At 33.8% G+C, this 23,878-nt stretch overlaps 3 protein-coding genes across 5 annotated transcripts in view; 1 reads left to right on the plus strand and 2 right to left on the minus strand.

The window, feature by feature from the left end:
* adcyap1r1a (ADCYAP receptor type Ia) overlaps positions 1-23,878 on the plus strand; it is a 375,079-nt gene that overhangs the window by 270,691 nt on the left and 80,510 nt on the right. The window lies entirely within an intron of this gene.
* si:ch73-52e5.2 lies at positions 531-6,760 on the minus strand. Of its 2 annotated transcripts, NM_001122629.1 has the most exon segments (3): positions 531-1,329; positions 5,306-5,810; positions 6,723-6,760. In NM_001122629.1, coding segments are annotated over 2 exon segments (609 nt in total). In that variant the 5' UTR covers positions 5,807-5,810; positions 6,723-6,760; the 3' UTR covers positions 531-1,221.
* them6 (thioesterase superfamily member 6) lies at positions 8,508-19,196 on the minus strand. Its single transcript, NM_001122704.2, is given in 3 exon segments — positions 8,508-8,932; positions 12,475-12,979; positions 19,086-19,196. Coding segments are annotated over 3 exon segments (618 nt in total). The 5' UTR covers positions 19,088-19,196; the 3' UTR covers positions 8,508-8,821.

Genomic DNA, 23,878 nt, shown 5'->3' on the forward strand with positions numbered 1-23,878 from the left:
GCTCTTTTTGCTCTGTGCATGCCATGGGGCGTCTTGGTGGCGAAATTTTTACAGTATGTCTAATAATATATTTTCTTCTGCAGAAAGTCTTGTTTGTTTAATTTCGGCTATAATAAAAGCAGTTTTTATTTTTATTTTTTACATTTTAAGCCCCTTTAAGCTTTATATATTTTTTGATAGTCTACAGAACAAACCATCATTATACAATGACTTGCCTAATTACTCTAACCTGCCTGGTTAACCTAATAAGACTTTAAATGTCACTTTAAGCTGTATAGAAGTGTCTTGAAAAATATCTAGTCAAATATTATTTACTGTCATCATGGCAAAAATAAAATAAATCATTTATTACAGATGAGTTATTAAAAGTATTATGTTTAGAAATGTGTTGGGAAAATTTTCTCTCCTTTAAACAGAAATTGGGGAAAAAATAATAAGGGTGGCTAATAATTCTGACTTCAACTGTATTTGTATTTATTGCTTAAAGCATAATAATAATAATAAAGAAAACTCAGAAACATCCACACACGTTATTTATAATTCATTTTTTATTTCATAATGCAAGTCTTCAAGTTTCAATACAGGCCTTTACATTTCTTTTACATATAGACTCTTCTTAAATAAATTATGCAAATCTCAATTTATTGTAGTTAAATAAACACATGATCCCTTTTCATAAATAATAATAATAATAAAATTTCAGTTTCAAAATTGAATAAATAAGTACATTAACATATCTGACCGACAGAACAAATCCATGAGGTGATATGATAATAATAAAACAACACACATCTCAAACTCAATTTCATCATTCAGATTAATTTCAGTGCTTTTTTCCCGTCACGTTCATGTGCGTATCTGGTCAAGGGAGCGTTTAGAAGCCCCGAGCGTTCAAGTCAATGGAGTCAAGTGTTTTCTACATTCGCTCATGCGCTCTGTTTCTCAACAGAGATTCATGCTCTTGTGTTTTCAGTTTCATTCTTGCAGCTTCTGGAATGGATTCTGTAAATACAGTAATGATGGCGTTGCAATACTTCTAAACTAAAAATGGAGGGCTGGTGTGTTTGGAGAAAGAGCTGAGGCTGCCAACCAGCCGCAGGTTCGGGATCACAAAACCCAGACACTTGGAGATAAGTAAGATGAATTAAGGTCAGCATCACGGGGAACTTACATGCACGAGGAAGGCTTACGGTAATGACTGTTTGGTCTGCTCTGACATGATCATTTGGTCTTGTCGTCCAGTCCGCTTTCTGCTCTCAGTGCCTGACTGCTAGCAGAGATGAACCGAATCCAGTGCTGGAGGTCCTCGGAAATGTCTGGGCAGTCCACCTTCATATTGCAGACATATATGAGTTAGTCCAATGTGAAAATACTTTAAAGGGAATCACGGTGTTACAATGGTACATGTCTAGCGACATGATATACTACTGTGTCTTAAGCAAAATAATGCTCAATGATAATGACTGTCATATTTATGTACCATGGTAAGCCATAGAATTTCATGTTTGTTATTTAGAGAAAACAAAACATGTAAATAATGCAGGCTTTAAAAGATATGCAACTTTTTTATTGTTACTTTATTAAAATAAACACAATTTCACCAAATAAACATTAACAGTACAGTGAGGATTTTCAACACAGACAAAAAGTAATGCTATGAAGCCTGGAGGCCCACAAAATGTAAACAATAAAAAAAAAAACTTAATAATTAATCAAATATTAAAATATAAAATTATTTAAAAAATTAAAGGAGGCAGCACAATGAGTAGAAACTTTTTAAAAACAAAATATTTTTAAAGAATTTTTAAAATAATAATTTAACATATAAAACAAGTCTTTTTGCTTTATATGAATTCTTATTTAAATAAAATTGTGATTTCGATTTAAACATTTCATGTAAAAAATAACAACCACAAAAAGTTTATATATATTTATAGTTTATATATATTCGTTTTTATATAAACTAATGAATATATTATATATAAACTGAACTGAAGAGTTCTGATGCTAAAACAATTTGAAATGTCCTATTTTTATCAGGCTCCTGTGTGTAGGTTCAGTAATTTAAAGTTAATGGCAAAGAAAAGGTCTTTAAAATTAAATAACTCAACATAAACATAGGAGTCTGAGAAAAATGCTCATTTCAATGTGAAATTTCAGACGGCGCTTAGAGGTTTTTGCAATTGAAGTCTTCATATATACATGTCCATCTCTCAGTGAATATAGGAAATGTATTATGGTGCATTTAAACAAAACAGATTTATTAAACAGACATTTATTTAAAAAAAATGTTTTTAATACCAAACATATTTCTAAATTGAAAGATAATACAATTAAATTCAAGCAAAATATTACAAAAATAAGTCACAACCAACAAAATTTCAACTAAATTTTTCCAATTATGTTTGTTTCTCTTCATTTTTCCTCTTCTTTAAATTTGTATTTAATAATTTTTGATAACATATAAATTTGGATGTACAGTACTAGTTTTCATACCGTTATTGTAAGTTTTTTTGTTAGATAAGCTCCAGATTTGACTTCAGTACTGACTTATCTAATGTATATGCACAAAGACAATATTGTATAGCTTCCTATTAGTGAGGGGATTTGTGAGGAGTGTACTAATATATATTGTGCACTATATATATATATATATATATATATATATATATATATATATATATATATATATATATATATATATATATATATATATATATATATATATATAATTCTGATATACTTTATTCATAATTTTAATTTATTAATAATTAGTATTTATAATATAAAGTATAAGTATATAAAGTATAAGTATTTATAATATACTATTTCCCTCTTTATAAGTTGAAACATATATTATTGCCTTTTTAGTTTTAGGAAGGGAGTGCATATTTGGGGTCCACAAGTTTTTAAAAACAAATAATTTAAAGAAATATTTAAATGTAAGTAAATACATTTTATTAAAATTAATTAAATAATACTAATTTAATAGTGTAATTGATCTAACACAAAAGTGAGTGAAAAAGTAGTAATAAAAAATATTTTCCACATAAATTTTAACAAGCACTTGCTGCTATATATATATATATATATATATATATATATATATATATATATATATATATATATATATATATATGTATGTATTTATTTATTTATAGCTGACAACACTGTAAAAATGCTGGGTTCCACATAATACATGTTGTCCCAACACAAATAAATAGAGTTTACTTCACAAATTTAACAAATTGAAGTGTATTGAACACAGAATAATTAACTTGCCCCAAAGGAATCTCAAGCATTGTTTTGTTTCAGCTCATTTTAAATAATTAGTTTGAACGAGAAGCAAAAATATTTTTTGAGTTAAGCATGCTTCAGTGTCTTTTCTAAGACTGACAAGCACGTGTACTTGGTACTGGTTTTCAGCTTTCTTCAAAATATATTTTCTGTTCAACAGAATAAATTAGCGATTTTTTTCCATTCATTAAATGCAAAAGAAGTCATTTTGAAAAAAGCTGAAAACCTGTTATCATTGCCTTGCATAAGAAAAAATAAATAAAAATACCATGAAAGTCAATGGTTACAGGTTTCCAACATTCTTCAAAATAACATCTTTTGTGTTCAACTGAACAAAGAAATGTCAAACAGGTTTGTAACAAGTAAAAGACCAATTTTCATTTTGGGGTGAACTAAACTTTTGTTTATTCTGTTTAACACTAAAGACATTATTTTAAAGAAAGCTGAAAACCTGTAACTATTTACTTTCATAAGAAAAAAAAAAGACTGAAGTCCAAGATTATTAATAGTATCTGGATGCAGCCTTTATGATGCAAGCTGAGATTGCATCACTTAGCGATGCAATGTCAGACACAATGCACACAAATGGAGTGAGTGATGACACTGTGATGGGTGGGGTTAGGTGAACTCATCAAAAAGCATTGGATGCAGCTCAGATTGCACTGCACAAGGGCTGCATCCAGACCCCTCTGAAGATTAAAGGTATCCAGCATTCTTCGAAATAACTTCTCTTGTGTTTAACTGAACTAAAAAAAAAATAAAATCAAGCAAATGATGACCAATTTTTTTTTTGTTTGGGTGAACTCAAACTTTCTTTATTCTGTTGAACATTAATGAACTCATTTTGAAGAAAGCTGAAAACCAGTAATCATTTACTTTCATAATAAAAACCAAACACAATAGAGGTCATTGGTTATGGGTTCAAACATTCTTCAAAATAACTTAATTTGTGTTTAACTGAACAACAACAACAACAAAAATGAAATCAAGTTAAATATGACCAATTTTATTTTGGGTGAACTCAATCTTTCTTTGTTCTGTTGAACACTAAAGAACTCATTTTGAAGAAAGCTGAAAACCAGTAACCATTTACTTTCATAAGAAAAACCTTACACCATAAAAGTCAATGGTTACAGGTTCAAACATTCTTCAAAATAACTTATTTTGTGTTTAAATGAACAACAACAACAAAATAATCAAATTAGGTAAAAGATGACTAATTTTCTGAAAACCTGTAACCATCGACTTCCATTAGAAAAAAAAAAAACTTATACTGAAGTCCAAGATTACAGGTTTGTAATATTCTTAGAAATAGCTTTGTTTGTATTTAACTAAACAGAATAATAATAATAATAATAAATATCAAATCAAGTATCATTTTTGGGTAAACTCGATCTTTCTTTGTTCTGTTGAACACTAAAGAACTCATTTTGAAGAAAGCTGAAAACCAGCAACCATTTACTTTCATATGAAAAACCTTACACCATAGAAGTCAATGGTTACAGGTTCAAACATTCTTCAAAATAACTTATTTTGTGTTTAAATGAACAACAACAACAAAATAATGAAATTAGGTAAAAGATGACTAATTTTCTGAAAACCTGTAACCATCGACTTCCATTAGGAAAAAAAAACTCATACTGAAGTCCAAGATTATAGGTTTGTAATATTCTTCGAAATAACTTTGTTTGTGTTTAACAGAATATTAATAATAATAATAAATATCAAATCAAGTATCATTTTTGGGTGAACTCGATCTTTCTTTATTTTGTTGAACACTTAAGAACTCATTTTAAAGAAAGCTGAAAACCTGTAACCATTTACTTCCATAAGTAAAAAAACTAATACTGAAGTGCAAGATGGTTTCCAACATTTTTCGAAAAAACTTATTTTGTGTTAAACTGGAAAAAAAAAAAGAATAAACTAAAAATCAAATCGGTGAACTTAAATGACTGATAAGCAGTCTGTGTCTGTAATAATGCACAAACAAAAGCCAGAAGATGCTCACCTTCCTCTTGCACAGGAACTCCAGTATATTCTGCGGGCTTCCTCGAATGACGTTCTGCCGGCACAGCATGACCGCAGAGATGAAGCCGTCAGACTTGGACACGAACCTCTGCTCCAGGTAGAAGGACTTCTCGTCCCAGGACACAATGCGGGTGCGCAGCTCGAACCCCTCTCCGAGCGCCAGCGAGCGCCTGTACCGGATGGTCGTGGCTCCGACAACCATGGTGGCTTTGAGCGCGCGCGCGGCCATGAAGAGGCCAATGCGCGTGCCGTGCGCAAACCGGGCGAAGTCGCACTCGCGCAGATACCGGGCGTTATTCATGTGGCACATAAAGTCCATGTCGTGCAGCAGAACCCTGCCGTGCACCACCTGCTCGGCCAGGACATCCCGGATGGGACTCTGGAAGCAGCAGCGGAGCGCCACCCATAAGCCTCGCAGGAAATACCAGACGTCAAAAGTGCCGAAGAGAAGCAGAGAGCCGGAGAGAAACCACAGCAGCATGATTCTGTGACACATCAATTATTCACAGCATCAATTAAAGATGCAGAACAGGAGGACAACACCTGTGATCCGGCTTCACCACATGCTGCTATTGTCATTATTATTATCATTATTATTATTATTCCAGTAAAACAAGGAAATTAACAAACAATTTAAAGTAAAGAAGATTTATATTATATAAAAAAGAAGATACAAGTTGCATTAACTGTAGCCTACTTACAAAGAGAATAATAATAATAAAAGATGACATTAATAAGCTTCAGTACAGGATATCAGGCAGGACATTATTACATATTTCTGATCAGGTATATACTGTGTGTGTATGTATGTATGTATGTATATATATATATATATATATATATATATATATATATATATATATATATTTATATATATATATATATATATATATATATATATATATATATATATATATATATATATATATATATGATGCCTTTTAAAATAGGCTATTAAGTCGTTCATTTCGGAAAATAATGAGAAATTGAAATTAAGATTAAATATCAGAGCTTATGTGAAGAACATTGTGAAGTAAAACCTATTTTAACTCGACATGTTTCCGTATTAATGTAAAACAAGGAAACCTGCGAGGCTGTCAGCAGTGCCCCGGCTTCAGTAGACACTACTGCATTAGCGGCAATATATTATTACATATTTCTGGCGGATATTTATATATGTAATGCGATAAATGTAATCGTATATTTCGGAAATGAATGAAATATCGTATTTAAGATTAAATATTAGCCCTCTGATGGAGAACATTGACAAGGTCGTGCAGTAAAACCTATCCTAAGTGTACCGGTTTCCGTATTAATATAAAAGTACAGACAAGCGAAGTGCATTCGTTAATGTTTATCATCGTTATTTTGTCAAATATGATGCGGTTGGTACTCACGCGATGGACACCCGAAAACCGGCTTCACGCACTTCCGCGCTTAGAGGTACTGCGCTCCGATTGGTTTAACGTGACCACGTGACTACATCAAGGCCGCCCTTTGAACGGCGTGACGCCAAACTTCTGTCATCCAGCAGAGATCACGTTTGGAAGATTTTCTGAATGTGAAATGTTATGCTAAAATGTGTAATATTGTAAGATGGTTATGCACATGACTGGAAATGTTCAGAAAATACAAAAAAAAAAAAAAGATTTTCTGAAAGTGATATTGAAACCACTGAGCATATTTTCTGCAATTGCACATATCCAGAGTTATTTTGGGCTCAGAATGTCTCAGGTCAATATGCAAATAAACCCTTTTTGCGATACACTAGTTGAACTGTGTAACTAAAGAATTTTACACAGCGTTACCTAGTTATTAACAATTTATGCTTTGCAAATTTCCTCATTCATAAATGTAGGTTTTTGAAAACCTCCCTTATATTTTACACTTTATTATTGAACTTGTTATTATGGCTTCATCCTTTAGTACTTTGTTAAATGGTAAAGCTACTAAAGTAGCTACTGTTTTCAGTGATTTTTGTACTCTAGCAAAGAGCTCAGGAACCTTTTTTCAGCCATTTCTGATTTTTTTTTTATTTTTTGAGTTGAAGTCAATTAGTCCCCCTTCCGTTTTTTAAAATCTTTTTTGAATTATTTCACAAATGATGTTTAACAGAGCAAGGAAATGTTTACAGTATGTCTGATAATATTGTTTTCTTCTGGAGAAAGTCTTATTTGTTTTATTTCGGCTAGAAAAAAAAGCAGTTATTAATTTTTTAAAAAACATTTTTGGGACAAAATTATTAGCCCCTTTAAGCTATGCTTAGCACTGCACATATATTTATTTATTACTGCTATTTTTTTATCCTTTTCTACAAACACTTCACACTCCAGTCCAGTCGATGGCAGTAATACACCATGATACCACACCAAAAAATATTACACTAGAAAATACTGTCCGCTGATTTACTTTATATGTATTCAATATTTCATCATAAATGCAATTTTTGAGCACCCAAACCTAATTTCTTGAAAAGAAGTCATAAAAATACTAAAAGTAAAAAGCCATACATTTTTATATACGTTTTAGCATAATAATAATTAATATTTTAGCATCACACACACACACACACACACACACACACACACACACACACACACACACACACCCACACACCCACACACCCACACCAACACACACACACACACACACACACACACACACACACACACACACACACACACACACACACACACACACACACACACATCTATTCATTCATTTTCTTTTCGGCTTAGTCCCTTTATTAATCTGGGGTCGCCACAGGAGAATGACCCACCAACTTATCCAGCATATGTTTTACATAGCAGATGCCCTTCCAGCTGCAACCCATCACTGGGAAACACCCATACACACTCATTCACACACAAACACTACAGCCGATTTAGCTTACCCAATTCATCTATAGCACATGTCTTTGGACTGTGGGGGAAACCAAAGCACTCGTAGGAAACACACACCAACACGAGGAGAACATGCAAACTACACACAGAAATGCGAACTTACCCAGCTGGGGCTCAAACCAGCGACCTTCTTGTTGTGAGGCGATTGTGCTACTCACTGCGCCAAAAAGGCAAAATAATGTAAATTAATTAATAATTGTATCACTATATGTTATTAACATTATTAAATACACTTAATATTTTAATTTAAATGAATTATTAAATATTTTGATGTGTATATTTTGCATTATGTGTCATATTTATTTTAATATATATTATTATTATTTGTTCTTATTTTTGCTTTTATTGTTTTGTTAAATCTGAAATGCAAATAAAAATAATCATTTGTTCATGCATTGATTTTATGCATATATTCATGGCTATTCATAATCTTACAATCTGCACAAGTCATAATATGGCATGACCCAGGTTTATGAACTACAGCAGAAGTCAGATTATTATTGTGCTCTGGAGTGTCCAAACGCCTGAGAGTTGAATGCATGTTGCTGTTTTGTAAAGCAGTGTGTTTGAGTTCATTTAAAGGCAGCAAGTCTTCATTGGCTCTTTTTATCATGGAGCTGACTTTCCCCCCTCAGGGCTTTACTGCTGGCCGTGATGAAATTGATCCAGTGCTGCAGGTCTTCAGGAAACTCGGGCACTTCAACCTACAAAGGCAGTTCATAAATGTCAGACTTTTGTAAATTAGAGGATATACACCCAATCTGAACAACATGCAGGAGAGTAAATGAAGACATTTTGCTTGTGAACTTAGGAGTCACACTTGTAAAATTTGATTTGGTCAAAACAATTGAAGCCATGTCAATCGATTAAAAAAAATTAACTAATTAATCGCACCTTTTTAAAAAGAATAATCGCGATTAAACACATTTAAAATACTGAAACTTGTAATTTTTGCTATTCAAATGTAAAATTAATGTAAAAGCAAGAAAAAAATTATTTAAATTCAAAATATAATTGTTATATAATACAATATATATATTGTATTATATAACAATTATATTTTGAATTTAAATTTGAATTTATATATATATATATATATATATATATATATATATATATATATATATATATATATATATATATATATATATATATATTACACACACATAGTTATTTAGATTTTAGACATTCAGTGAGTCAGTGGTAGCAGAAATTGATGATCGGCAGCCACAAGATGGCGCCAGACCACATAATAAGTCCTCAGGGGAGAAAAACTGTTTTCTTTTTGTATTTCAATGTACACCTAATCAAATGTTTATAAAACAGGTAAATCACATTCCAAGTCGAACTCTCCCTTTTGTATTGTGTAGTGCTGTATTTATACCATAGTAATCTTTTAGTGTTTGATTTGGTTTGGCTTTTTCTGGGTTAATTATTGTGATCTCCTGTTTTCAACAGATAAATACTGTGAGATATCTGTAGACTGATGGAAATTCATGCCATTTAGCCTTATAATCCTAAAGCATGAGCAAAATAACTTGTTTTGTCATCACTTCAGAAATTATGAATAATTCAAACACTAGCTTTAAAGTGACGTTGTGTTTTTAAGCAACGGTTTCTGCTGTTTTGACCATCAGCTGTGGATGTGAATGAATGGCGGAAGACAGTAGTTCCTCATACAAAGGGACAAAGGGTGTTTGATTTTCTCTTTTATGTACACAATTATGCCATCAAACTAACAATGTGAGTGTGATATTGTGTTTAATATTTGTGTTATATATATATATATATATATATATATATATATATATATATATATATATATATATATATATATATATATATATACATACATACAGTTAAAGTCAGAATTATTAGCCCCCCTCAATTATTAGCCCCTCTGTTTATTTTTCCCCCAATTTTTGTTTAACAGAGAGAAGATTTTTTTCAACATATTTCTAAACATAATAGTTTAAGTAACTCATTTCTAATAATGGATTTATTTTATCTTTGCCATGATGACAGTAAATAATATTTGACTAGATATTTTTCATGACACTTCTATACAGCTTAAAGTGACATTTAAAGGCTTAACTGGGTTAATTAGATTAACTAGGCAGGTTAGGGTAATTAGGCAAGTTATTGTATAACAGTGGTTTTGTTCTGTAGACTATCGAAAAAAAAATTAGCTTAAAGGGGCTAATAATTTTGTCCATAAATGGTGTTAAAAAAATTTCAAACTGCTTTTATTCTAGCTGAAAAAAACGAATAAGACTTTCTCCAGAAGAAAAAATATTATCAGACATACTGTGAAAAATTCTTTGCTCTGTTAAACATCATTTGGAAAATATTTAAAAAAGAAGAAAAAAAATTTAAGAGGGGCTAATAATTCTGACTTCAACTGTGTATATATTTGTGTATATATTTATATATTTATATATATATATATATATATGTATAAACATTAGACTCGTGTATACATATACACACACGTCTAATGTATAAAATATATTTCGTGAAAATAAGATGTCATGAGTCATATGGTGTTCCATCATTTAATGTAACAGATATTTTTTATGTAAAAATGAAAGCCTATTCTGCCCTGTGGTTACTAAAACATAAAATACTAAGTAATCATAGACAATTTAAAGATCTAAAAACCTCTTGCTAATAAATGGCTAAAATTATGCATACAAATATATTAATGATATTTAAACTATTATTACACTGAATTACATTTTAGTCTGTAAATCATTATCAAAATATATTATAGCAAAAAAATAAAAAATTAAAATTAATAATAAACGGCTGAAAAAAATAAGCACACATCCTACTTTTACAAGAAAAAATTACATTTAAAACCATTTAAATTAAAGTTGAGAAAAGAAAAAAAATGCAAGCCATTAGGGCTGCGCAGTACTGGGAAAATATGTGACATGCAATACAGACTCCGATAACAATATTTCTTACAACAGAAACAACTTGTAAAATGCTATTTTATCAGCAAATAAAATAAATATATGTAATGATCACAAACTAAACAGCTAATAGATATTTTTCTAAGCTAATTAAATCTAAAAAAAAAAATAAATAAAAATAAATAAATATGTTAAGGTTCAAACATTTTAGATTTAAACACCAAAAATGACTGAAAACCTTGGTGGAAATTCTACTCATCTTCCAGCATCAATGTTTATTTTTTGCTCTGGGTTCACCAAACAGCAACTACTTAAAGATTCTTAAAAAATTCAGTACAGAAAAAAAAGTTTTTTACCCAGTCATATACACTCACCGGCCACTTTATTAGGTACACCAAGCTGAACCCTATTTTGCCTTCAGAACTGCCTTAATCCTTTGTGGCATAGATTCAACAATGTACTGGAAATATCTCTCAGAGATTTTGCTCCATATTGACATGATAGCACCGCACAGCTGTAGATTTGTTCTCCCATTCCACCACATGCCAAAGGTGCTCTATTGCAGAGGTTCCCAAACATTTCAGCCTGCGACCCCCAAAATGACAATACCAGAGACTCGCGAATTCCAATATCCTGAGGTGGTTATAAATACCGAAACCTTGCACGCAATGGCGCACACACACTAATACACCCAGGTATATTCTTAGTTTAATTTTTTTATGTGTGTCAGTGCTGTAAATGGGCCAGAAAGCCATGCCTGGTGTTACAAAATCAATCTGCTGCATCTGACGCTATCGCTGTGTCTTTAATACAATGTAATTACCCCAGGGGTCGCAATCCAACAGAATTAGTAACTATAAGCTACTATAGTAGCTATATCATATAGAGTAACTAAAAATGTCTATTTTTTCTCATTAGTAGGATATGGATAAAATATGGTCATTCTTATGGTTTAATAAAAATAAATAGATTTCTGAAAATCACCAGGCGACCCCTCTTCATTGTCCCGCGACCCCTCGAGGGGTCCCGACCCCCACTTTGAGAACAACTGCTCTATTGGATTAAGATCTGCAGCAGATTGTATTGACCATGTCTACATGCCTAAATGCATTGAGTTGCTGCCAAGTAATAGGCAGATTAGAAATATGCGTTAACGAGCAGACAGATGTACCTAATAAAGTGGCCGGTGAGTGTAAAAAAGAAGGTTATCACACCGTCAGAGTCTTACACTGACTCATGCCTATTATCATGACACATTTTGGATTTGTGCAGCCCTATAAGCCATATATATTTCAGTCCAACGTAATAAATGTTTGACAGCCGCTCACCTTTCTCTTGCACAGGTATTGCAGGATCTTGTCTGGAGTGCTGCGCAGAACATTCTGCTTGCAGAACATAACAGCCGAGACCATCCCATCTTTACAAGACACGAAGCGCTGCTCCAGGTAAAAGGATTTCTCATCCCAGCTGACGATTCGACTGCGCAGCTCAAACGCCTCGCCGACACATAGCGGCCGTCTGTAGCGGATGGTAGTTGCTCCGACCACCGCTGTGGCCCCGAGTGCCCTCAAAGCCTTAAAGACTCCATTACGGGTGTACAAAGACAATCTGGCAAAGTCGCACTCGCGTAGGTATCGAGCGTTGTTCATGTGGCACAGGTCTATATCATTGAGAACCACGCGTCCGCTGGCCGTCTGCTCTCCGGTCACGTCAAACACAGGTGAGAGGAACCAGGCTTTGGTCACCACCAACACGGCCCGCAGGTAATACCACACATCCAGAGTGCAGAACAGGAGTAACAGCACACCCACAACCCACAGCAGAACGTCCTCCCTGGAATTACAAGACAAGAGCATGTATTATTATTATTATTTTTATTATTATTATTAAGGCAAGTTTATTTATTTGGGCAGCACGGTGGCTCAGTGGTTAGCACTGTCGCCTCACAGCAAAGGTCGCTGGTTCAAATCCCGGCTGTGCCAGTTGCCGTTTCTGTGTGGAGTTTGAATGTTCTCCCCATGTTGGCGCGGGTGTCCCCCACACTCCAAAGACATGCGGTTTAGGTGAATTGGGTAAACAAAAATTGGCCATAGTGTATGAGTGTGTGAATGTGAGAGTGTATGGGTGTTTCCCAGTACTGGGTTGCAGCATCTGCTGCGTAAAACATATGCTAAAATAGTTGGCAATCCAATCCAATGTGGCGACCCCTGATAAATACAGCACTAAGCCAAAAAAAATGAATGAATAAAGTTTATTTATAGAGCACATTTCATAAACAATGGCAATTCAAAGTGCTTCTGCAGTATCTGCAGGGTCTAAAATGTCTTAAATTGACTGAAATATTGTCTTGTAGGTCGTAAATCATTTTAAATGGGTCTTATTTTTTCTTTGCTTATGTAAAGCTACCCAATCGATTCAGTCACCAACAATACACCTCAATAAACTTATGGAAAAACTCAATTCATAACTAATATTATAACAGTCTGTTGTGCGTCACTGAAAAAGTGTTGCATGCAGAACTGTTGCAAACAATTTATTTGTGTTGAATTTAAACAAACAAATAAAGTTTAATAATGTTCAACTTAATTTGTTTGTTTAAATTCAGGCCAAATAAATTGTTTACAACCACTTAATGTAAAAAAAAATTGAGTAAATCCAAGGAATCACCTTTGAATATTTTTTTTAGTGTACATTTAGATTTGAAAGATTTCGTTTGAAGTTATCTTGAAAAAAAAATGAGTATGTATAAAAGTAGGGTCTGCTTTTTTTTGACATGATTTAAAATATGTAGCTAAGAAATAGCTGATTAGAATTAGTTTTTTTGATGGGGCAAGTACTTTTTTATTCTGTTGGGCCATAAAAAAGTCCTTAGTGTTTGGCCCCTTACAAGTCTGAATTTTTTTTCTTCATGGTCTTAAAAAGGTCTTTAAAAGTCTTAAATTTGACTTGGTGAAACCTGCAGAAACCCTGTAAAATAAGACATAAAAACAACATAGAATAAAAAATATTAAAAACATTAAAAAGTGTTAAAACAGGAATAAAAAAAGAAAAGAAAATAAAGACATAATAGCGCGACCTGTCAGACGCAGCACAGTGCTCATTCAGTTTAGACACAGCAAAGCAGATGTGTTTTAAATCTAGATTTGAATGTTTTTTAATTGAATTGAATAATGAATTCATTATCATTGTAGTATTTATTTTACCAAGAAAGAAGCAAACTGAGATTTTAAAAAATCTATTTTATAAAAGTGTCTTGGATAAGATTAAAGTGATAGTTCACCCAAAATACCTGCCTATTTTAAAATTAAGTGGCTCCAAACCATTAGTTACTTTATTCTGTTAAACACAAATGAAAATGTTTTGAAGAACATTAGAAACCTGCAACCATAGTAGGACAAATACATACTATGGAAGTCAATGGTTACAGGTTTTCAGCTCTCTTCAAAATATATTCCTTTGTGTTCAACAGAAGTATTCTAGTTTTGCAGAGTTGACAAATACATCCAGTGTCCTCTAATCAAAGTTTACATTTAGGTAAAAAGTAAACTCTGCATCATTTACCCTCTCTTGTTTTATTTCTTTCTGTTGAACACAAAAAATATATTTCTAAGAATGTTGGAGATCTGTAACCATTGACTTCCATTGTATTTGTTTTTCCTGCTATGGAAGTCAATGGTTACAGGTTACAGGAAACTCAAACAGGTTTGGAACAAGTGAATGGTGAGTAAATGATGACAGAATTTGCAGGTTTGGGTTAACAATCCCTTTAACAGTACACAAACAGCTGGTGTGAGCTTAACGAAAAAACAAATAGCATCATTCATTCATCAGTACACATAAAATTACAATTATAAGAAGTTTTAGTAATAGACAGACTAATTTTTCAAATTCCAAATAATTTAAAATCTTTTAAACATATGTATTTTCTTACAATAACTCGATATCTCTTGACAAACATTGTACATTTCTGAAGTGTGCTTCATGCAGTTGAGTGGGCTTGACAAACCACCTGTAAAAACACTCTTCTCTCTATATATGCACCAGACACATTTCTGCTGCCATTTTGTGAATACTACTTTTATAACTAAGACCCCCTGCTCATTAAGATGCATTTTGGTTGATTTGTTCAACCAAGTATGTGAGAGACGTGCTGTATTTAAAACGGATCTGATCAAATGCATATAGTACCTCTAGAAAGAGTCAAAAGTGAACAATGTCAGAACATTTAAGCATCTTAGTCCAGTTTTAAGTCCAGTAGTGGCCAAAAATTATGTCCAGACAAGACATTTGAACAATATTTGTTTTTAATGACCCGACAAGATTAACAATATCATCAAAATATAAATAAGCATGTTATATTGGGAAGAGAAAAACATTAAACTTGGTTAAGGTATTTACTAATTAAAAGTTCATTAAAAAATATGAGTTTAAATTTTATTTTAAAAAATAAGTGAAAAAAGCTAAAAGGAAAAAAAGTGTACAATGAAACGACAATTATTCATATTCGTTAGCTATTCATATTAATAAACTATCGCTTGTATTTGATTCGTAGCCATTCCTCAATATGCATTACCACAAATTAAACAACTGAGCCATAAAGCAATCTCCTACCACGTATACTTGGAAAATCTGAAACAACAGATCATCATATTATATTTAAAAAAGGGCAAATAAATCATTTTTCCTTTGCCAGACATCATGTTTGGCCATCACCATAATTTAAACAGCATTTCAAATGGATTAAATCAGTGGTTCTCAAACTTTTTTCACCGAGCACCACCTCAGAAAAAAAATTGTCTCTTCACGTACCAGCATAATGACTGGTATTGAAATACAGTAGTATAGTAGGCTTAATTAAGCAGCTAAAGCTCTGCACAGTTCAAAAACAAGGCAGATTAATTACCATTATTATAAATATTTATTATTGTCAGCCACTTTAACTATCATAAATAGTTTGAACATTAACACTGTAGTTTGCTTTTATGTAAAAAAATAAATAAAACTGATTTTTTTTTTTATTGAAATGTGCTTTTTAAAGTTGTTTAAAAATGGCACCGTTGTAGTTAAATGTAAAGTATTATCATGAAGTAGCGTATTCATTAAAACCTGGAAATTGGACCTCACAAATATAGGCTATACTTTGTCATCCCATTCATTAACTATTGTTGATAAATTTTGAAATATAAGTTGCATGTATATATGACTTATTTGTATATCTTTGAAATCTAAACATTTACTTGTATTTTAAATATTCGAATTGGATTAAAAAATTTAAATGAGAAATAAGATCTGCTTACTGTGGGTTAGAAAAGCAAGTGATTAAACTACACGTGTCAACATTGGGATATATAAATACGGCATACGCTCCCAACAACCGTTACAAATATGGGGAGGAAATTATCTTCAAATGAGCGAATACATTAGAAAATTTAAAATAAAAGGTTAGCCTATTAAAACCAGTTTACTGATCACAGTGGTGTTATCGTACACGTTAAACGGTTAAAATGATGTTTTTTCTTTAATTATTCAGCGCTTCCTCCGTGTACCACTAGAAGGAAGCCTGCGTACCACTAGAGGTACACCTACCACAGTTTGAGAACCACTGGATTAAATGATTACAATTCATTCATTTATTTTCTTGTCGGCTTAGTACCTTTATTAATCCGGGGTCGCCACAGCGGAATGAACTGCCAACTTATCCAGCATGTTTTTACGCAGCGGATGCCCTTTCAGCCGCAACCCATCTCTGGGAAACATCCACACACACATTCACACACACTCATACACTACGGACAATTTAGTTTACCCAATTCACCTGTACCGCATGTCTTTGGACTGTGGGGGAAACCCACGCGAACACATGGAGAACGTGCAAACTCCGCACAGAAAGGCAACAGAGCTGAGGATCGAACCAGCGACCTTCTTGCTGTGAAGCAACAGCACTACCTACTGCGCCACTGCTTTGCCCATGATTATAATTGTATTTTAAAAGTGTTGCAAACCATTCCTCAGCAGTACACTTGTTGAAACAACATAAGGAGACGCTTGTTTCTGTACATGCACTCAGATGTGCTTTTGAGATTTTCAGGATTGTTACAGGCCTCATACAAGAACAACTTGTTAGGCTGGTTTGTAAACACGTTTTAAAGCAAGTTATTTTAGTTAAACGTTAATATTAAGTAAGATAAGTCACCTAACTTTTAGAAGTATTTGGTTTCTCTTGAATTTTGCTCTTTGAATTTTGTTTATTTACATTTTTTTCCCAAACATAAATTTGGGTGTAGTAATTTTGGGCCATTATCATAAGTTATTTTGTTAGATTAGCTCCAGAGTTGAATTTAGTGCTGACTAATTTAACCTATATATGAGCAATCCCAGCGTTATGGATGTGACATTTGCAGTAAAAACTCAAAACATAAATTCGCATAGAAAGTGAATTTTACATTATATTGAAACATCTGATTATATTTTGCAGAACAACTAACCACAAAGTAAAGGGATCTGAAAAATATCAATCTGTAGACATGTTTTGTAATTTAAATGAGGAAAATAAACATGCGTTATGGATGTGATGAAAAAAGTCTGCAGGTTTACAGCATACAACATTCTTTGTAGAAATTCTGTGAATTAAACTGCACAACCCAAAAGAAACAATGCTAATCAAAAGGATAAGAGTCGGCTCACTATAGAACAAAAATGATTGGTTTTATTTTATTTGATATTTTCAAATTTATGAGGAAAAAGTGTCGTTATGGATGTGACAGATGTGAAATTGCCACTTGTGTGGCTTTGGTAAATCAAATGGAATAGTTTGAAAACATTGACAGAGACATATATTTGAGTATTTTTAAAGTACTGTAAAATAGTTGCTCACAAAAAAACCCCAGAAACTATTTCCGTTTTTTGGTGAAAACTTGATTTTTCTCATGGCAAGGTTGACATTTTCATGAAATTGCTCATACACAAACATAATACTGTAAAAGCGTCCTATCTCTTTAAATATTAACTTAAATAAGAAATTTGTGAGGGTGTACTCATATATTATACTGAGCACTGTATATCCAAAGTGGTGTTTAACAGAACAAGAGCATTTATTTTACAGTATTAGCTATTATACGTTTCTTCTGTATGAAGTCTAATTTCTTATAGGTTAGCAAATAACTAAAATAATTAAACTTCAGGTCAATATTGTTAACCCCTAAAACAAAGCACTATTCACTTGCCAAGTTAACCTAATTTACTTAGTTAATCCTTTAAATCTTACAAGTAGCATATTATTAACCGTCATCGTGGCAAAAGCGAAATAATTTTGTTATTAAAGCTGTTGTGTTTAAAAAAATGTAATTAAAACAGCACTTGGGATAAATTTGAAAATACTAAAATATTCACAGGAGAGCCGACTAAAAATTTTGCCTCCAACTACATATAAATTAGTGATGATTTTACTTTTTTTTTTATTTTTTATTACAGTAGACATCAGAGTTTTTGTTTATGGTTATAGGAATGGCGAGAGACAAAATGATTCCAATGAGATTTTTAGTTAGGCTACCATTAACTGACGATATAAATATCCTAAACTTACTAGATAATAGTTCAAATTAAATGGTATATCTGTTAATATCAGTTGGACCCGAACTAACAACAATACAGCAACAATAGTAATAGACTAATTGCATTATTATTATCGCTAAGATGAACACACACACCATAACTAACGTTAGTCATGTTATTATCTAGCGTTGACTGTTTTGCTTCATGAACTAATTTAAGCAGTAATATCCGCAAACTATTAAGAGTGTTAAAGGAGTTGAAACACAAACTGTCAACTTTGTGCTCAACCTTTGCGAACTCGGTTGCGCCTTTACAATGGCATAAACGCTAAAAACTGCTCGTCAGAAGTAATTTAATAGTTGTGAAAGTGTCAGTTCGATGTACTCACATGTCCACGCTGCTCCCAGCTGCTGCTCCACGTTCTTTGCGTCTCCTCGCTGAACGCGCGACGCCACGCCCCCCGTACGACGTCACTTAAACCTGTTCGACAGGGGTTTAGAGAGGAGGGTGACTATATAGAGATTTGATATGGGAAAAAATATGGTCTTTGCAACTAAAATATTTCCTCACCAACAAGGTCAGAGAACTGTCTTTAAATTGATCAACAAATTTTATCCTATAAAACAATTTTTGAAAAAGTTTCATTCTAATATTGATGTAAAATGTTCATTTTGCTGTACAATTTTGGAAATATATTGGCTCATTTATTAATGATAATATACAACAAGATGTTTCTGTTACTTTTAAATAAATTATTTTTTGGTTATTATGAGTCTGCCTCTACTAAGAGAAATGCTTGTTTTGTAAAAATTTGTAAATTCCATATCCACAAATGCAAATTTACTAATACCAAACCATATTTTCCAGGTTTTTTTGTTTGTTTGTTTTTTTGCAAGAATTTAGTCATTATATACATTTAATTTCACTATCTAAAAAAAAGAAAGCAAACAGAACTATTTCATTTTGTAATGACTTTAATGTATGTACTGTTATTGTTTCTTAAATGTCTTACCCTCAAGTTTTTATCATGTTCTTTATTTTTTTCTCTCTCTCATATCTCTTTTTCATTGACAATGTAATACATATTCTGCATTTTGCTGCTATTTTGTAGTCCTCTCCAATATATATCTCAGAGTCATTTAGATTAAAGAATGAATCGCTTAATAGGATAGTTAACCCAGAAAAAATCTAAACATTTGAAACCAAAACAAAACATTTACAGTTAAAAGCTAATAATATTGTAAATAATGTTTAATTCGATTGTTTCGCTTCATAAGACATCAGTGTGTCGCCTGGAGCCATGGCTATTGATTTGAACTTGTTTCTATGTGTTTATTTTTAATCTAAAACAGGTAACCATTGACTACCATTATATGAATCACCAAGGACCATAGATTTATATAAAAACTGAAAATGTTTTACTGAAAAAAAAGAAATATAGAGTTGAAGATAAAATTATTATTTTTTTAAAATTCTTTTTTAATTATTTTCTTTGTTATTTTTATCGGAGCTAGGACATTTGTACATTGCTTCTATAGTATTTCTATAGGAAAAAAAGTCTTATTTCTTATACTTTTAAGAAATATATATTTTTTACATTGGCTACCAAATACAAACCACTGTTGTCCAAGGACTCTTACCGGCCACTTTATTAGGTACAAATCCAACAACTCTTTAATGCACATTTCTAATCAGCCAATCACATAGCAGCAACCTAATGCATTTAGGCATGTAGACATGGTCAAGACAATCTGCATTAGTATAAACCGAGCATCAGAATGTGGAAGAAAGGTGATTTAAGTGACTTTGAACGTGGCATGGTTGTTGGTGCCAGACGGGAGAATGGCCAGACTGGTTCGAGCTGATAAAAAGGTAACATTAACTCAAATAATCAGTCGTTACAACCAAAGAATGCAGAATGCACAACACGTCGAACCTTGAGGCAGATGGGCTACAGCATCAGAAGACCACACCGGGTGCCGCTCCTGTCAGCAAAGAACAGGAAACTGAGGCTACAATTCACACAGGCTTACCAAATTTGGACAATAGAAGACTGGAAAAACGTTGCCTGGTCTGATGAGTCTCGATTTCTACTGCTACATCCGGATAGTAGGGTCAAAATGTGGCATCAACAACATGAAAGCATGGATCAATCCTGCTTTGTACCAACGGTTCAGGCTGCTGGTGGTGATGTAATGGTGTGGGTGATATTTTCTTGACACACTTTGGGCCCATTAGTACCAATTGAGCATTGTGTCGATGCCACAGCCTACCTGAGTATTGCTGACCATGTCCATCCTTTTTTGACCACAGTGTGCCCATCTTCTGATGGTTACTTTCAGCAGGATTAAGCGTGAATCATCTCAGACTGGTTTCTTGAACATGATAATACAAATGGCTTCCAAAGTCAGCAGATCTCAATCCAATAGAGCACCTTTGGGATGTGGTGGAATGGGAGATTTGCATCATGGATGTGCAGCTGACAAATCAAAGGAATCATGTGTGAACAGGCCCTTTTTGAAAATACCAATAAATTCATTCTAGCAATTTTCCATAAAGAGAAGTTGTAACCTTAGCGGTAATTTTCCGGAATGCAGCTCTGTGTGAAGGCAGAATGAACATTGTTGAAAAGAGCGCATTCATGATTAGAATGTGCTGACGTGAGCAGCTACTCCAGTCAATCAGACAATCAGATCATTCAGACGCATTCTCATCCGCGCTGTTTAATAAAAAAAAAAACCTTTGAATATTTTTCCAGACACATTTAGCTGCTAGATGTTAGTCAGATAATGTTTCTATGTTCCTTCTTAATGCAATTATTGAAAAAGTATTCGATAAAATGCTTTTGATAAACCACTGTTTGTTTACCTTCAAGCTTTGCCGCATGTGCACGTGAAGCAGCCGGAGAGCGCCAGCACACACACATAATATGTACCATCAGCCAGAGCCGTTCTGTGTTTGCAAGTACAAGCGCAGTCGTTTAAAGGTCGTTTCGGGTTAGTGATGTCAGAATTTACTGGTATTTTGGAATGGATGTGTGAACGGTCTTTTCCAGAAAAATACCGGAACACTCTTCCCAGTGTGAACAGCGCTTTTTGAATTTACCGGTAAACTCATTCCGGTAATTTCCTGGATATTTATCAGTCTCACTGTGTGAAAGGGGCTACTGATGTCAGAATTTACCGGTATTTTGGAATGGATGTGTGAATGTTTTTTTCCGTAAAAATTCCAGAACATTCTTCCCTGTGTGAACAGCGCTTTTTTTTTCTTTTCTTTTTTACATTTACATTTAGTCATTTAGCAGACGCTTTTATCCAAAGCGACTTACAAATGACTTACAAATTTTTATTTACCAGTAAAGTTGTTCCAGTAATTTTCCGGATATTTACCGGTATCACTGTGTGTATCACAGTCACCAGTGATCTAGCCCATGCAGATCACTGGAGAACTAAAAATCTGCCAGCAAAAGAATTATAAATCCAGCGGCATCACTCACACACCTGGCCTTACTCCCCATGATTGCAAACAGACACAGCTGAAGCTTTTTAGGACTAGTTACACAGACTATATATACACCTCTCAAACCCACACATGCAGCTGAGTCTTGTTTATCTGTATTGTGAACACTACAATGCGTTTTCCTTGCCTTGCCTTCCGTGTTTTAGACCCTTGCTTTGTTTTGTTTGTTTATTCCTGTCTTCTGCCTGCCTTTAACCATCCGCCTGCTTATTGACTACAATTCTGGATTGCCTGTATACATCTGTTTGCTCCTGATTTGACTGTTGCTTGCCTATTCTTCTCTATCTCAGTAAACCTGCATTTGGGTCCGCACCTCTTTTCTCAGCGTCACTTCACATTACAGTGCGAAAGGGGCTATAATCACACTGTTTTCTTGCATCAAAATTAATAATTCCTTACATTTATATAGCGCTTTTCTGGGCACTCAAAGCGCTTTACACATAGAAGGGAACCTCATCCAACACCAGTGTGCAGCATCCACCTGGATGACGCGACGGCAGCCATTTTGCGTCAGACCGCACACCACGCACCAGCTGATTGGTGGAGGGGAAACAGAGTGATGAAGCCAATTATGATATTGGGAGGGTTAGGAAGCTATGATGGACAGAGGCCAATGGGCAAATTTGGCTTTTTCGAATTTCTTTTGAAGGACATCCTGGGATTTTTAACGACCACAGAGAGTCGGGACCTTGGTTTAACGTCTCATTCGAAAGATGGAGCTCACTGAGCAGTATGGAGTCCCCTTCACTATACTGGGGCATTAGGACCCACACAGACCACAGGTTGGGCGCCTCCTGCTGGCCTCACTAACACCACTACCGGCAGCAACCTAGCTTTCCCATGTGGTCTCCCATCTAGGTACTGACCGGACGCAGCCCTTCTTAGCTTCAGTGGGCGACCATGTGAGAGTTGCAGAAAGCTAGCTGCCGGGTTTAGCCGTAGTCTGGGTGTTTTCCAGTACTGGGTTGTCTGGATGAGCATCCGCTGCCTAAAACATATGCCAGAATAGTTGGCGGATCAGTCCGCTGTGGCAACCCCTGATAAATAAGGGACTAAGCTGATAAAAATGTAATAAATGAATGTTTTCCTGCTGACATTAATTAGGTGAAGGAAGTATCTCACAAGCTGAAATGTGGAAACACCCACCAAAAAAATAAATAAAAATCAGAGCGTGATTTGCATCTGTTTGAAAAGATTCTCAGAGGATTCTTGTGTTGAATGACTGTTAAAAACTCAAAAAAAGCTCATGTCTGCTTTCCTTTCTAATTAATAAAGCACACAAGACGCATATCATTTCCATGTTTTAAAGCTTCCTGGTCTTTTTATGGATTCAGGTATTCATATCTGCTGGACTGGATCCTGCTTTGGCTGCGGTTTGCGTCCTCTGAGAAGTCCTGTAAGTCAATATGAATGATGAATTATAGCAGATTGAGTCTGGCATTGTCAGTGACGGAGAGAGATGAGCGGGCCTTCTCAACGTCTCAAAGAGATGGAAAATTACTGTAGCCATCTTCCCCCATTCTGCGCTCGCACATACGCCATCGCCACATGAATTCATCAAAAGCTTTAACGTGAAAATAATAGCTCTGCAGCGTGTCTGAATGTGAATAATCGGCTGAAGTTAAATGGGCTGAGAGATTCCAGGAAGACAGACATGAGCTC

This window comes from Danio rerio, chromosome 2, assembly GCF_052040795.2.
Source record: "Danio rerio strain M-AB ecotype USA chromosome 2, GRCz13ab, whole genome shotgun sequence".
In the NCBI taxonomy this organism is placed as follows: Eukaryota; Metazoa; Chordata; class Actinopteri; order Cypriniformes; family Danionidae; genus Danio; species Danio rerio.